At 52.4% G+C, this 12,930-nt stretch overlaps 1 protein-coding gene across 2 annotated transcripts in view; it reads left to right on the top strand.

Moving 5' to 3' along the window:
- The window catches only part of SGSM1 (small G protein signaling modulator 1), an 84,127-nt gene that overhangs the window by 34,080 nt on the left and 37,117 nt on the right, over window positions 1-12,930 (top strand). For both annotated transcript variants that reach the window (XM_070626982.1, XM_070626981.1), the window contains exons 6-12: window positions 599-666; window positions 947-1,092; window positions 1,225-1,356; window positions 4,083-4,207; window positions 6,902-6,969; window positions 8,127-8,290; window positions 8,482-8,614. In XM_070626982.1, the coding sequence (XP_070483083.1) occupies window positions 599-666; window positions 947-1,092; window positions 1,225-1,356; window positions 4,083-4,207; window positions 6,902-6,969; window positions 8,127-8,290; window positions 8,482-8,614 (836 nt within the window). The remainder of the gene's footprint in view (window positions 1-598; window positions 667-946; window positions 1,093-1,224; window positions 1,357-4,082; window positions 4,208-6,901; window positions 6,970-8,126; window positions 8,291-8,481; window positions 8,615-12,930) is intronic.

Genomic DNA, 12,930 nt, shown 5'->3' with positions numbered 1-12,930 from the left:
AAAACCAACCAAACAAAACCCTCAGCGCGAACATCGTACTGATAGCATCACGTGTTATTTTGAAGAGCCAGAAGCCAGGGGCCATTTTTGAGTGTGTCAGGCCAGCATCATGCATGTTAGTTATCCAGGCAGGAAGCCCTGTTAAGACAGCTTCTCAGTACACACCACAGCTCAAAAGCATCTAATTGCCTTGATGATATTAGAAGGGCAGATGGCATCTGGCCTCTAAGCAGCTTCCCGTCTGACACGGAAGATGCGGTAGAAGCAGAAAGAACCAGCCGGGCCTCGGCTGCCGTCACGTCATCATTCCTGTTCCTCTGGTGAAGTCCGCATCACAGCTATGTGTGAAGCAGTTACGTGCCAGGCACTGTGTGAGGTGCCTTACATCTGTGGTCTCTCCCAAAAGTCCTCCGACAGCCCTGTGAGCATATCATTATTATCCCCACTCTACAGATGGGGCAGCGGAGGCTCACAGAGGGAACTGGGCACCAAGAGGGGGACGGCAGCCAGTCTGTCCGCTCCTGACCGCCAGGACATGGTTGATTGTGCGCCCTCTGCTGGCCACCATCCTAACCTGCATGTCCTTTCCTCTCGCTAGTAAATACTATGAGAAGGAAGCTCTCCTGATGGACCCCGTGGATGGCCCCATCCTTGCATCTTTGTTGGGTAAGTGGTCCAGCGCTCTGAGCTTCGCATGGATCTCTGGTCTCGGCTGGCCAGAGCACCTCCTGAGGGCCTCTCTCATCTCCATCCAGATTCCCCCATCCAAACTTACCTGTTCTCTGTCTTTTGCTCCTGGGTCTTGTTCTGGTCGCTCCGTAGCAGGACCCTGGGGCATCCTAGCTGGCTGGACAGGACGGATAGTGCAATGGGTGGCCCAACTGGTGATAGACGGGAGGGCAGACTTTCTGGGGCTATGGATTCCCAGCCCCTGTCTGCTCCGCAGTGGGGCCCTGTGCCCTGGAGTACACCAAGATGAAGACTGCGGATCACTTCTGGACCGACCCCTCGGCCGACGAGCTCGTCCAGAGGCACCGCATCCACAGCTCGCACCTGCGGCAGGACTCGCCCACCAAGCGGCCAGCCCTCTGTGTGAGTGGGGCGGACGGCGGGGCCCTGGGGGGGAGTTAGGATGAGTTGTGGACTTGGCCTGGAGGTGAGGAATGGAGTGGAGCCTTGAAGGTCGCTCCAGGCCTCATCCTCCACCTCCCCTCACACTGCCAGATCCAGAAGAGGCATTCGAGTGGCAGCATGGACGACCGGCCATCCCTCTCCGCCCGTGACTATGTGGAGTCCTTGCACCAGAACTCCCGGGCCACTCTGCTCTACGGCAAGAACAACGTTCTGGTTCAGCCGGTGAGAGTTCCTCCGGGGCCCAGATCTTCCACTGCGGGTCTGGCCCCAGGGTCTAGATGAGGGGTTCCCTCTGGCTCCACGTTGCTCATCCAGTCATCCATCCATCTACCCACTCACCCGTCCATTCATTCACCTGCCAATATTTCCATCTCTCCATCCATTTGTCCATATGCCAATATTTGCTTCTATCCACCAATCCATCCGTAGCTCAGCCAGCCAGCCAGTCAGCTCCCTCCCATCTGCTCATCTACCCATCCCTCTATCCATTGCATCTACCCACCTTTCCTTTATTCATCTGTCTGTATTTATATCCATTTATATATATGCATCCATTCTTCCATCTCCCCATCTTTACATCCATCCATCCATCCATCCATTCATTCATGCATTTGTCCATTTATTTTCCAGTCCATCTATCCATCCACCTGTCCACCCAGCCATCTATGCATCCATCCCCTCTTGTTATTGCTCAGTCATTCAGCAAACATTTTTACTGAACGTGCTGTGCGCTGGATGCTTGAGATATCAAGATAAACATCTTCACGGCTAATGTTTATTGAGTGCTTCCTATGTGTCAGGCACCGTGCTAAGTATTTTTAACTGTATTAACTTGTTTAAACCTCAAAGCAACGATTTGAGGCAAGTGGTATGATCATAGATGGTAACACTGAGCCCATACTGGGAGGAGTAAGGGGCAGAGTTATGATTGGATTCAGGCTGGCCGGCGCCAGAGTCCGTGCCATTTACCAATCACCCTCTATGCCCCGGCATGGACCAGGCACCTCGACACGTGGTGAGCAATGCACTCGAAGCGCCTACCCTCATGGAGTGTCTCCTTTGCTGTCCCCTCCCTGGGACCATTAGGGTCAGCATGGCGTTTGGGCTCAGCTGGGAGGAAGCAGACAGAGAGCTGTTGGCCACTCCAGCCCTGTGGTCACAGTTGCAATCGCTGGGTGACCCTGAGTAAGTCACATCTCCCTCTGAGCCTCAGCACCCGCGTCACAATGGGTACAAGACTCTATTTCCTCAGACCTAAGAAGCCATGAATTTAAGATGCACCATTTTAAACATAACCATCAGGAAATGAAAAATGCTGTTAAAATATATAAAATATTTTCTCACTGCTTGGAAATTTTATTTTACATTTTTGAAAGAGCTCTTTGAGACAATTGGAGATAGTGTTTTTTAATCATACATTACTCTTATAAGTATACACAAGGGAAAAAATAATTGAAATACATTAGTTAAGATAGTCCTAAAACTTCTTCACATTGCAGGGTCCAATCTTCTATATCAATTTTTGACTTGGAGTCATCGCTGCCCTTGTTTTTCCACCTAATATCATTTTCTGTTCCATCAAGAGAAAGAGTCAACAAGCTACAGCCCGTGGGCCAAATGCGGCCCTCCATCTGTTTTTGTAAATAAAGTTTTATTGGAACACAGGCATGCCCATCAGTTTACATTGTGAATGGCTACTTTCACACTACAGTGGCAGAGTTGAGTGGTGGCAACAGAGCAGAGCCAAAATTATTCCCTATCTGACCCTTTACAGAAAAGTTTGCTGACCTCGGACCAAGAGCTCGGGAGATGTGACATTTCTTGCAAACGTGCACACTTCTTGTTGCTTTGCAAGAAAATCTGGAATTGTCGCTTCCTGCGGTGGTGAATAATGTGTCAGCTTCACCAGTATCACGTTAGTGCTCCATTGCTCTGTTCCCAGCCTTTCTCTGTACACAATAACCTTTTGATTCAGAGCTGAATCACGGCCTGACCTTTTGGAAGACATTTAAAATAGCACCTGTACTCCGCATGCGAAGTAACAACCGTGCACAAACCTTAATCGAAATAGCAACAATATGAACAGCTGTGACCGAGTTTGCACGAGATCAGGCAATGACAACGACGTCACAATTGTGCGATGCCGCTGATTAAAAGATGCATCCCCGTTTCAGGTGCATTAAAATGCGAAAAACAAATGTGCGTCTTAGCATCGATGGAATGCTGCAGTGGCGCTCCCTTGTGGGGTGGCCGGCCTGTGTGGTTAAATCGAGACGCTGTGTCTGAAGCTGAGCCTTGCTTCGTATACACTAGGTGCTCAGTAAATGTTAGTTGTCCATCTCCCCGTGTCACTGAGTGAATTGGGTGGAGGGGCTGCCTCTTCTATGTCTGAGGCTTGGAGACACCCCCTCTGCCACACCCCACTGGGGATGAGACAGGGCAGGTGAGAGGCTCTTGGGGAAATTCGGGGATGGCAGAGGGTCAGGCTGCTGGGCAGGGAGCGTGGTGGGGGTTTTTGGGGACAGGGCTTCTGGATCATGCCCGTGGGGTTGGATACAGAGCTCCGCTGCCGTTTCTTTCTCCCTTAAGACTGGCCAAAATGCTGCCAGATCGATGCCTTCTGTTCAGGAGAGGGTGCGGTTGAGAAGGACGGAGCCCCTTCCAGCTTCTAAAGAGCCCCCAGCCCCGGACCTCAGGAGGGAGATGCAAGTGGGGAAGTGTTGGGGTGGACGGCTTCCACAGCTGGGCTTTATGGAACCATCCTGCGTGGGGGCCTGCAAGCAGGTTTGCTTAGCATGGCCATCTGGAAGGAGGTCTGGGGTCTTCCAGATGGCCGTGGCCTTGGAGGGAATGACCTGACGTCTTGCTTCTGGCTGTGCGTCCTTGAGTCAAATGGGCCAGGGCCCAGGTCCACTGTGACTCTGGCCTGAGTCCTCCTCTCTCTGCAGAGGGATGACATGGAGGCCGTGCCGGGGTACCTGTCCCTCCACCAGACGGCTGACGTCATGACCTTGAAGTGGACGCCCAACCAGCTGATGAACGGGTCTGTGGGAGACCTGGACTATGAAAAGAGGTAGGGCACTGGGTGCATCCCCTGGGTCCCTCTCCTCGGCACAGGGAAGTCTGTGCCCTGTCCCTCGTGCACCGCCCCTGCCGGCTGCTCCATCCAGTTGTTGCAACCAGTTGACCCAGCCTCCCTACAGCTGTGGCCTCATGGGTAACTCAGGCTCGGAACGATCCAGGAACCGACTGGGAGAATCTTAGGGTATGGAAGTTAGGCAGAGTGCAGGGCAAAACACCACTCAGAGAGAGAAAGCTTTACAGAGATCTCGTCAGCCCACAAAGGGCAAATCCCCCGCCATCTGCTGCCACCCTTCCCATCCCTCGATGACAAAGGGAGGCAGGAGATGCTGGTTGGTGGGCGTCTGGTGGGCGACTGCATCTCCTGTGATGTCCTGTGACCTTACAAGACTCAGCAAAGACTTCGGAGTCAGGCTCCAAAGAAACGCGGGGACCAGGGGCTCCTGCGGCGGTCCCCTGTGTGCTGGCACATTTAGGAAAGGCTTTAGGAAGAACAAAGGGGAGGCACTGTGCAAAGGTGTGGCCGGCCCGGTTGTTTCAGCCAGAGGAGGCTTGGCAGCTGGTGCGGGGGAGAAGCAATGATTTTTGCTGCTCTGAGTCCGTATCTTTCTTTTACGTTTTCTTGCTTTCTTAGAACTTTTTATTATGTGGAATTTCCAACATAAAACTAGACAAGCCTCCAGAACCCATCCCTTCTCCCCTGCATATTATCCTGCAGCTGCGTGCAGGCATCATGGGGTTTCATCTATATATTGACTCTTTTCAAGGAACGTAACCAGAACACTGTTATTGTGTTCTGCGTAATGTTAAGCTTCAGTGCAATTAGCACGGGCCTTGTGTGATTAATAGCATTCTCTGAGCTGGTCTCTTCCTGTGCAGAGGTGCCATCTGTCCTCAGAGAGGGTCCCTGGGAGGTGCTGCCGGTCCTAGGCTGGGCTGGATCATTCAGCTGCAGCCAGACCCTCACAGAGCAATGGTGTTGGGGCCAAGGAGACGCTCTTGGCCTGGAACCACCCTGGAAGTGCTTGTGTTGTGTACCTGACCATCCTCCCAGGACACTCACTCAGTGGACCCTGGCCAGGTTGCTTCTGGCATGGACCAGTGCAGAGGGGCCCTGTCCAACTTCCTCCTTTCGCAGCAAGGGAAACCAAAGCCCAGAGAGGGGGAGGGACCAGTTCAGTGTGGGGGGCCGAAGTGGGATTTGAACCCTGTCTGACCTCGAAGGCTGTGTTAGTTTGGGTCCTCCAAGAAGCAGACACCCACACAGGAGAGGCGTGCAGGAGCTCCTGTGAAGGACAGAAGTGAGGAGCCGGAGGAGGCAGGAAGAACCTTCAGATCACAAAGCTGGTCTGACCCCTGTGAACGGAGAGGTGAAAGGAAGGGAGATCGGGCAGGAAAAGTCTCGGACACGGTGCATTTCTAAGAATGTTTGGCCAGATCAGTTGAGAGTCCCTGGGCTAAAGCTGACCGCTAAAGGAGCCCCTGGCCCACAGGAGCAGGCCTATGCTGGCATCCACATATGCTCAGTCTTGGCCAAGGGCAGCCCGAGCAAAGCGTGGCCCTGCCACGAACCTCATGGTGGATCCACAGCAGTGTCCTCTGAAGCTGTTGGTCAACTCTGCTCCCCAAGCAAGGTCTCCTGAAGGGGACGTGAGCAGGGCATTCCCATGGCTGCTTCAAAACCTGAGCTCCTGTGGTCCCCACCTCTCATTGTGTTCTGAGGGGAAAAGCAACCTGTCTCAAGACAGTGGTAGGCCTTGAGCTGGAAGTGGAAAACCTTAGATAAGTAATCCAGGGCCCATTAACCAAGTGCTTTTTTATGTATCAGTGCTGTGTTGAGTACTTCAGATGTGTGATTCCGTTTGGTCCTCACAGCAGCACTATGCCGTGGGTATTATTATCATCCACATTTTACAGAGGAGGAAACTGAGGCTCATGGAAGCCTACAGGTCACACTGCTGGGACCTGTGAAGTCAAGGCTGTTGGGTGGCTATTCTAACCACATGGACATACGGTGGTCTAGAGTTAGGGTCTGAGTTACTCAGGACTTTTAGACACCAGTGACAGAAAACCAAACTCAAGCTGACTTAAGTGTTTGCTCACATGAACTGAAAAATCCAGAGACAGTGGCTTCAGGCATGGTGGGATCCAGGGACTAGAATAATGAAGACCTGAACTCTTTCCATCTCTTGGCTCTGCTTTCCTGACTGGTGACTTCACTCTCAGGCATGGTTTTTCTTCTATCATCCATACCACTACTCTCCTAGCACAAAGGAGCATCTTTCCCAGTAATTCTAACTTAAATCCAATAATTGAATCTCATTGGTTCTGCTTGGGTCATGGGGCCATCCCTGAACCAATCTCTGTGGCCAGAACAGTGGAATAGGCTGACTGGCCAGGCCTGGGTCAGGTGGCCATTCGTGGAGTCCTGGGGTGGAGGGTGGGTGGGGTCAGCCTCAGCCACATGGACTGGAGGTAAGGGAGGGGGGTTCCTTGGGAAACTGGGGTGCTGGGACCAGAAGAAGGGGAGACTGAGTCTGGGGAGACTGGGACCTGGATGTTGGGGACAGGTGGGTCCTGGTGAGAAGGGTGGAGGAGCCCATGGGTGGTCTTCTGACCTCCTGGGCCCTTCCCCACAATGAGGTGGGCAGGCATTCTGCAGACCTGACCCTCCCTCCACTTCCAGCGTCTACTGGGACTACGCCATGACCATCCGCCTGGAGGAGATTGTCTACCTGCACTGCCACCAGCAAGGTAGGGACTGCGGGGGTAGCACAGGGCCGGGGTGTTTATTATTATCTGGGCAACCTCGGCCAAGTGACCTGACCTCTTTGAGCCTTATGATCTGTTCAACTGCAAATGAGTGACGTCACCTCTCTGAGCCTCAGTTTCCCCGCCAATAAAATGGGGATCATAGCAGTACCTCTCGTAGGGTGGTTGTGAGGATAAAAGGATGCATGTGAAGGGCTCACATGGTGGTAGTTGCTGATACTTACTGAGCACTTATGATGCGCCAAGCCCGGTTCTAATATTTACATGCCTGTTATTTAATCGTCACAACCACCCAGCGATAGGGGCTCCATCATTCCCATTTTAGAGTTGAAGAGGCAACTTGGCACAAAGTCCAGAGCCTGTAAACTCCAGAGCCTGGTCTTGCACCCAGGTCTTTGTCACTCCAAAGTCAGTGCTCTGACGACCTGGGATTACTAACTCGAGTTCTTTGAAGCTCAGAGAAGGTACATTCAGAACAAGCAGAGGGCTGTCCTGCTTTAGGAAGCATGGGTCTGTGCCCCACCGAGGCTTACATTAATTTATTTAATGAGACAGACCTGGGTTCAGATCCAGGCCCTGCCACTTACCAGCTGTGTGAGCCTGGGCGTGTTACATAACCTCTCTGAGCCCCGGTTTCATCATTGGTAAAAGAGGCAATAATAGATACGCCTCAGAGGGCTGTTTTGAGTATTACAGTGAGACAATGCCTTTAACATGCCATCTTTGTATACAGTAAGTGCTCAATACATGCTAGTGAGAGTCAACTATTGCCCTGAGAAGGGGGCGAGTCGGACATCTTTCCTATGAAAATAGGTCACGTAGATTTGTGGAGGATGCTTGAGGGGCGTGGTGTATTAGGGGGCAGCCTTTTCTTTTTTGGGGTGACTTAGGGAAGCCAACCACACTCTTCTTGACCTTGTCCTGTAGCTCCCCAGTCAATGACAATGGGAGGTGGGCTGAGGGGGACTTGGGAGGTAAAAACTGCCCCTGACCTTCTGCCCAGGCCTTTCCCGGGGCCTCCGGCAGGTCCATGGGTCTGGCTCTGCAGGCCTGGGGGGATGTGTTGGCTGGGAGGGCCCTGCCACCACACCTCATAGTGACTTCCCACTGGGTCTCCTCTGGCCGGGTCGCGGTGGCAGTGGACAGCGGTGGGACGGTGGTGTTGGTCAGCCAGGATGGGATCCAGAGGCCGCCTTTCCGCTTCCCCAAAGGGGGGCACCTCCTGCAATTCCTCTCGTGCCTGGAGAACGGGCTGCTCCCTCACGGGCAGCTGGACCCGCCCCTCTGGTCCCAGCGGGGGAAGGTGAGTGACCGTGGCGGGGTCCAGGGAGGCTGGGGTGGGCGTCAGCCACGGGGAGTGGTCTTTCTTGCCCATGGGCCCTATGTGGCTTCATGGGCTTGTGCACAGCCCCCCCCCCCCCCGAGCCCCTCAGGCTGTGCAGGCTGGAGGGACAGGTGCGTCCCAGGGACCGTGCACTGGACACGTTCTTTCAGGGCAAAGTATTCCCCAGACTGCGCAAGAGGAGCCCTCAGGGTTCCGCCGAGTCCACGTCTTCAGACAAGGAAGATGACGAGGCCACGGACTATGTGTTCAGGATCATCTACCCCGGCATGCAGTCGGAATTCGGTAAGACGCCCTGGCCCCGGGCCCCGGGCATCCACCTGGGAGCTGACCCTGGAAACAACTCCAGGTATTTGGAACTAGAGGACGAGAGGGCCAGCAGCGGGGGGGGCCTGGAATCAGAAAGTTAGTATCTTGGCGGCCTCGGTTTCCCCCCAATGAGAACAAACAACCACTCTCTACTTAGCTAATAAAGATGCCACTGCGGGACAGGTGGCATAGGCTAGCGACAGTGATGTGGGCTCTGGAATCCTGGTTGAACTTGGGCAAGGCCCTTCACCTCGCTGTGCCTCGGTTTCCTCATCTGTAAAATGGGCATTTTCATAGCACCTATTTCATAGAGTCCTTGTGAGGATTAAATGAGTTCAGGCAGTTGGCACAGAACGCTCAAATGTCAGCTGCTACTATGTTATTGTTATTATTATTTTGTTGTAAGGATTCAAGGAGATAATGAGGTGATCAATGTAAAGCCCATAGAATAAGGCCTCGCACACGGTAGGCCCTCAATAAATGGTCTCAGACAGGAGAAGGGAAGCGAAGCTCGCGGCACTAACAGACGAGATAGTAAACGTCTGCATGGTGACCGCCGCGAAATGGATGCTTGGTTAATGGAAACGGGCACATTGACATCATCATTATCATGGGCTTCTTATGAGGACTGAGTGAATTAATATTTGGAAATTCTCAGAAGGAGGCTGGGCATCTATCAGGCACTGCATGGATATCTGTAGTGTGAAGTTACAGGTGCCTTCTGTTAACCACTTTATTGAACCCTCCGTGGCTCTGTTGTTCCCGCTTGCCAGATAATGACTCTGAGCTGCACCTTGCTTAAGTGACCACAGCCGGGCAGGGAGGGGCTCTTTGAAAGCAGCCGTCCTCCCTGGCGAGATTGCACTGTTCGTGCCAGGCCACTAACACCCCGCCTCTCAGCCATCGCTGAGTCGGTTGAGGGCGTGGGGCAGGCTCTCCGGGAAGGGCTCATGGGCTCGGGCTAGCCCGTGTTTTCACATATATATACCTTCGTGGCCAGTTAGGAGCACAGCCTGTTCCTGCGTCATGAAGAGTGTCCTGCAGAGTCTGTTACCACGGTCATTCCCGCCCAGGGTCACGGGCTGGAGCCGTCCCAGCCTGTCTGTGGTCCCGCAGCTCACACAGCCCCACCAGAGAGCTGATTCATGAGAGAGATCAGATGCCTGTGGCTGCCTTCCCGGGCAACTTTCTCCAGAGGGGCGCATCCAACCAATAATTTGCAGGCTCCTGCTGGGAGCCAGGCTGGGAGCTGCATGTCTTACTTATTTGGGGAATATCCATGTTAGCCTGTTGTGGCTCTGCCTGTGCCAGTGGGACAGACGCCAGCTGTGCCCACACACACCCCTCTGTGCATGCCACTCTGCTGCCAGCTCCCAGCCTTTGTATCTCTGTGCCTGAGGGGCTCTCCAGCCACCAGGGTCCTTCTGTCCAGGGGTGGAGCGGATGAGAATTGTCAGAGGACCAATGTCCCCTGGAGCAGTTCTCAGCCAATGATTGACAGGAGTTGGCATATAAATGCCCCAGCTCCCTCACCCCTCAGGTGAGAAAACTCTGGAGTCTGTGTTCTGTGCGTCTCCCAGAGGGCGACCGGAGATCGAGCACCACTTGCCTGTGGTGGTAACTTGCATGTAACTAACCAGGTACTCTGCCTTCCGGCCCACCCTAACCATGCTTCTTGGCAATGCCTCCCAAATAAACTATTTGCTCTTGAATCCTTCTCTGCCTTTGAGGAAACCCCAACTAAGTCAGTTTATTTAGAACAGGGCTTCTCAAGCTTAGCAGTACTGACATTTCAGATGGCACAATTCTTTGTGGTGGGGACCTGTCCTGTGCATTGTAGGCTGTTGAGCAGTATTTCTGGTCTCCACCCACTAGGCACCAAGTAGCAAAGCCCACCCCTATGCCCCACCAAATTGGGGCAACCAGACATGCCTCTAGGTGTCGCCAAGGGTCCCCTGGGGGCAAAATTGCTCCTGGCTGAGAACTGCTGGTTTAGAGAAAATAGCATGTTCCTGCATTCAAGCCTGCCACTGCGGTGTGGCCAAGTGACTTGCCCTCTGCAGGCCTCATTTTCTCGTCTGTAGAATGGGGATTACAGCCTCCCCGACCCAGGATCATGTTCTGAGGAGTCAGGGCGATGATACGTCGAACTCCTAAGGTGACACTGGACAGATGCTCAGTGAGCAATAGTAGGTATCCTGTATTAAGCACCAGTGTGTGCCATGCCACTTCTGTGCTTTCTCCTTGTCCTAATTCATTTAGTCCTCACCACAGCCCACCCAGGCAGGTAGCATTGTCATCGCCGTTCCCCCTTTTTCAGAGGAGGAAACTGAGGCACAGAAAGATTAAGACATTGGCCCAGGGTTGCACAGCTAACCCTTAGCATGGCTGGAATTTGAACCCAGGTGGTCTGGCTCCAGACTCCGTGCAGGTTGTATTGATGGGGGGCAGGGGGACGGCATTATGGGTTCACCTCCTTCATCTTCAAGGTCAGTTTCAGCCCACGCGGAAATGGTGACCACCCCCATCCTCGGTTGATTTTCTCAGGGGCCTGAGCCTCACAGAGTTAACACAAAACCATCTTTGTGCTTATGCTTTTCATCTATGAAGTCCTTTCTGAAGAAGTGCCTAAATCAGAAATCCACTAAGCCCCCTTCCTCTGGGCCAAATTCGGCCCACAACCTATAGTTCCAAATAAAGTTTTATTAGAACAGGGCCATCCCCATTCATTTACATATTGTCTGTGGCTGCTTTCACGCCATAAAGTCAGAGTGGAATGGTTGTGACCGAGACTGTAGGGCCCACAAAGCCAAAAATATTTACAGAAAAAGTCTGCAGATGCCTGCCTTAAAGAACAAGAGAGAAGAGTTTCACCGTGGGAGGGGAGGTGTGGCCACAGATGATTTTCCACTCCCTTTCAGGGTCCTCTCACCCCTGTCTCCACCACCTGGTTCTCTGCCTGCACCTTGTGCCCAGAGGAGGCAAAGACGATCTCTAAAACGTTCAGATAGGCTCATGGTCAGAGAAGGGCATTTCAGACTTGTCTGTTGCCGTGACTGCCTCTGTAATGCCTGGTGTGACAGTCTGAGCCACATGTGGCCACTGAGCACTTGAAATGCGGCTGGTCCAAATTGAGATGTGCTGTAAGTGTAAAATACACACTGGATTTTGAAGAGTTGGTCCAAAAAAAAAAGAATATAAAATATCTCAATAATTTCATATTGACTATATGTTAGAATGATAACATTTTAGACGCGTTGGGTTAAACAGAATAGATTGTTGAGACTGATTTCACCTGTTTCATTGTACCTTTTTGATGTGGCTACTAGAACATTTTAAGTGATGCCAGTGGCTCGCGTTGTATTTGTATTGGACTCAGCCTCGGCGCTGTGGACTTTTGGCCTGAGTAATTGTGTATATGGGGGCGTGTGGGGGAGGTCTTGTGCATTACAGGATGCTGAGCAGCATCCCTGGCCTCTACCCACTGGACGCCAGTAGCATCTGGCTAATCCTCAAGTCGTGACAACCAAATATGTCTTCAGACATCACTAGATGTTCCTCAGGGGGCCAAAATTGCCCAAGTTGAGAACCAATGGTCTAGGGCAAGGGTGGCACGAGGAGACAGCAGCCAGGGAAAACAGCTGAGAGTATGAATAGGACCTCAGGGTCCGAACACCTGGGTTGGAATCCCAGCTCCACCACTTACTAGCTGGGTGGTCTTGGGCATGCTGCTTAAACTCTCTGTGCCTCAGTTTCCTAATCTGCAAAAGGGGATAATGATAGTACTTGTGCTCAGTAAGTGGTAGCTGTTGGTGGTGGAAAGGGAAGCGGGGACAGCTGTAAAAAGGACCAGCTATGGGGCCGGCCTGTGGTCTAGTGGTTAAGTTCACGTACTCTGCTTTGGGGTTCATAGGTTTAGATCCCGGGTGCTGACCTAGCATGGCTCATCAAGCCATGTTGTGGGGGTGTCCCACATAAAATAGAGGAAGATTGGCACAGGTGTTAGCTCAGCAACAATCTTCCTCAAGCAAAAAGAGGAAGATTGGCAACAAGTGTTAGCTCAGGGCCAATCTTCCTCACACACACAAAAAGAGCAGCTATGCTGGTTACTACCCAGTGGGGCTTTGGGTAGTTAAGTTGTATCATTATTCTGATCCTCAGTTTTCTCTTCTGTAAAATGGGAGGAGAAATGCATCCCTTATGGGGTCATTAAGGTTGATAAGGCAATCCCCTGCATGACATGGTACCCAGCACATAGTAGACACTTTTTTGGACATTTTGCTTATTTTTTA

This window comes from Equus przewalskii, chromosome 7, assembly GCF_037783145.1.
Source record: "Equus przewalskii isolate Varuska chromosome 7, EquPr2, whole genome shotgun sequence".
Classification (NCBI taxonomy): Eukaryota; Metazoa; Chordata; class Mammalia; order Perissodactyla; family Equidae; genus Equus; species Equus przewalskii.
This window is presented reverse-complemented; position numbering and strand designations above follow the sequence as displayed.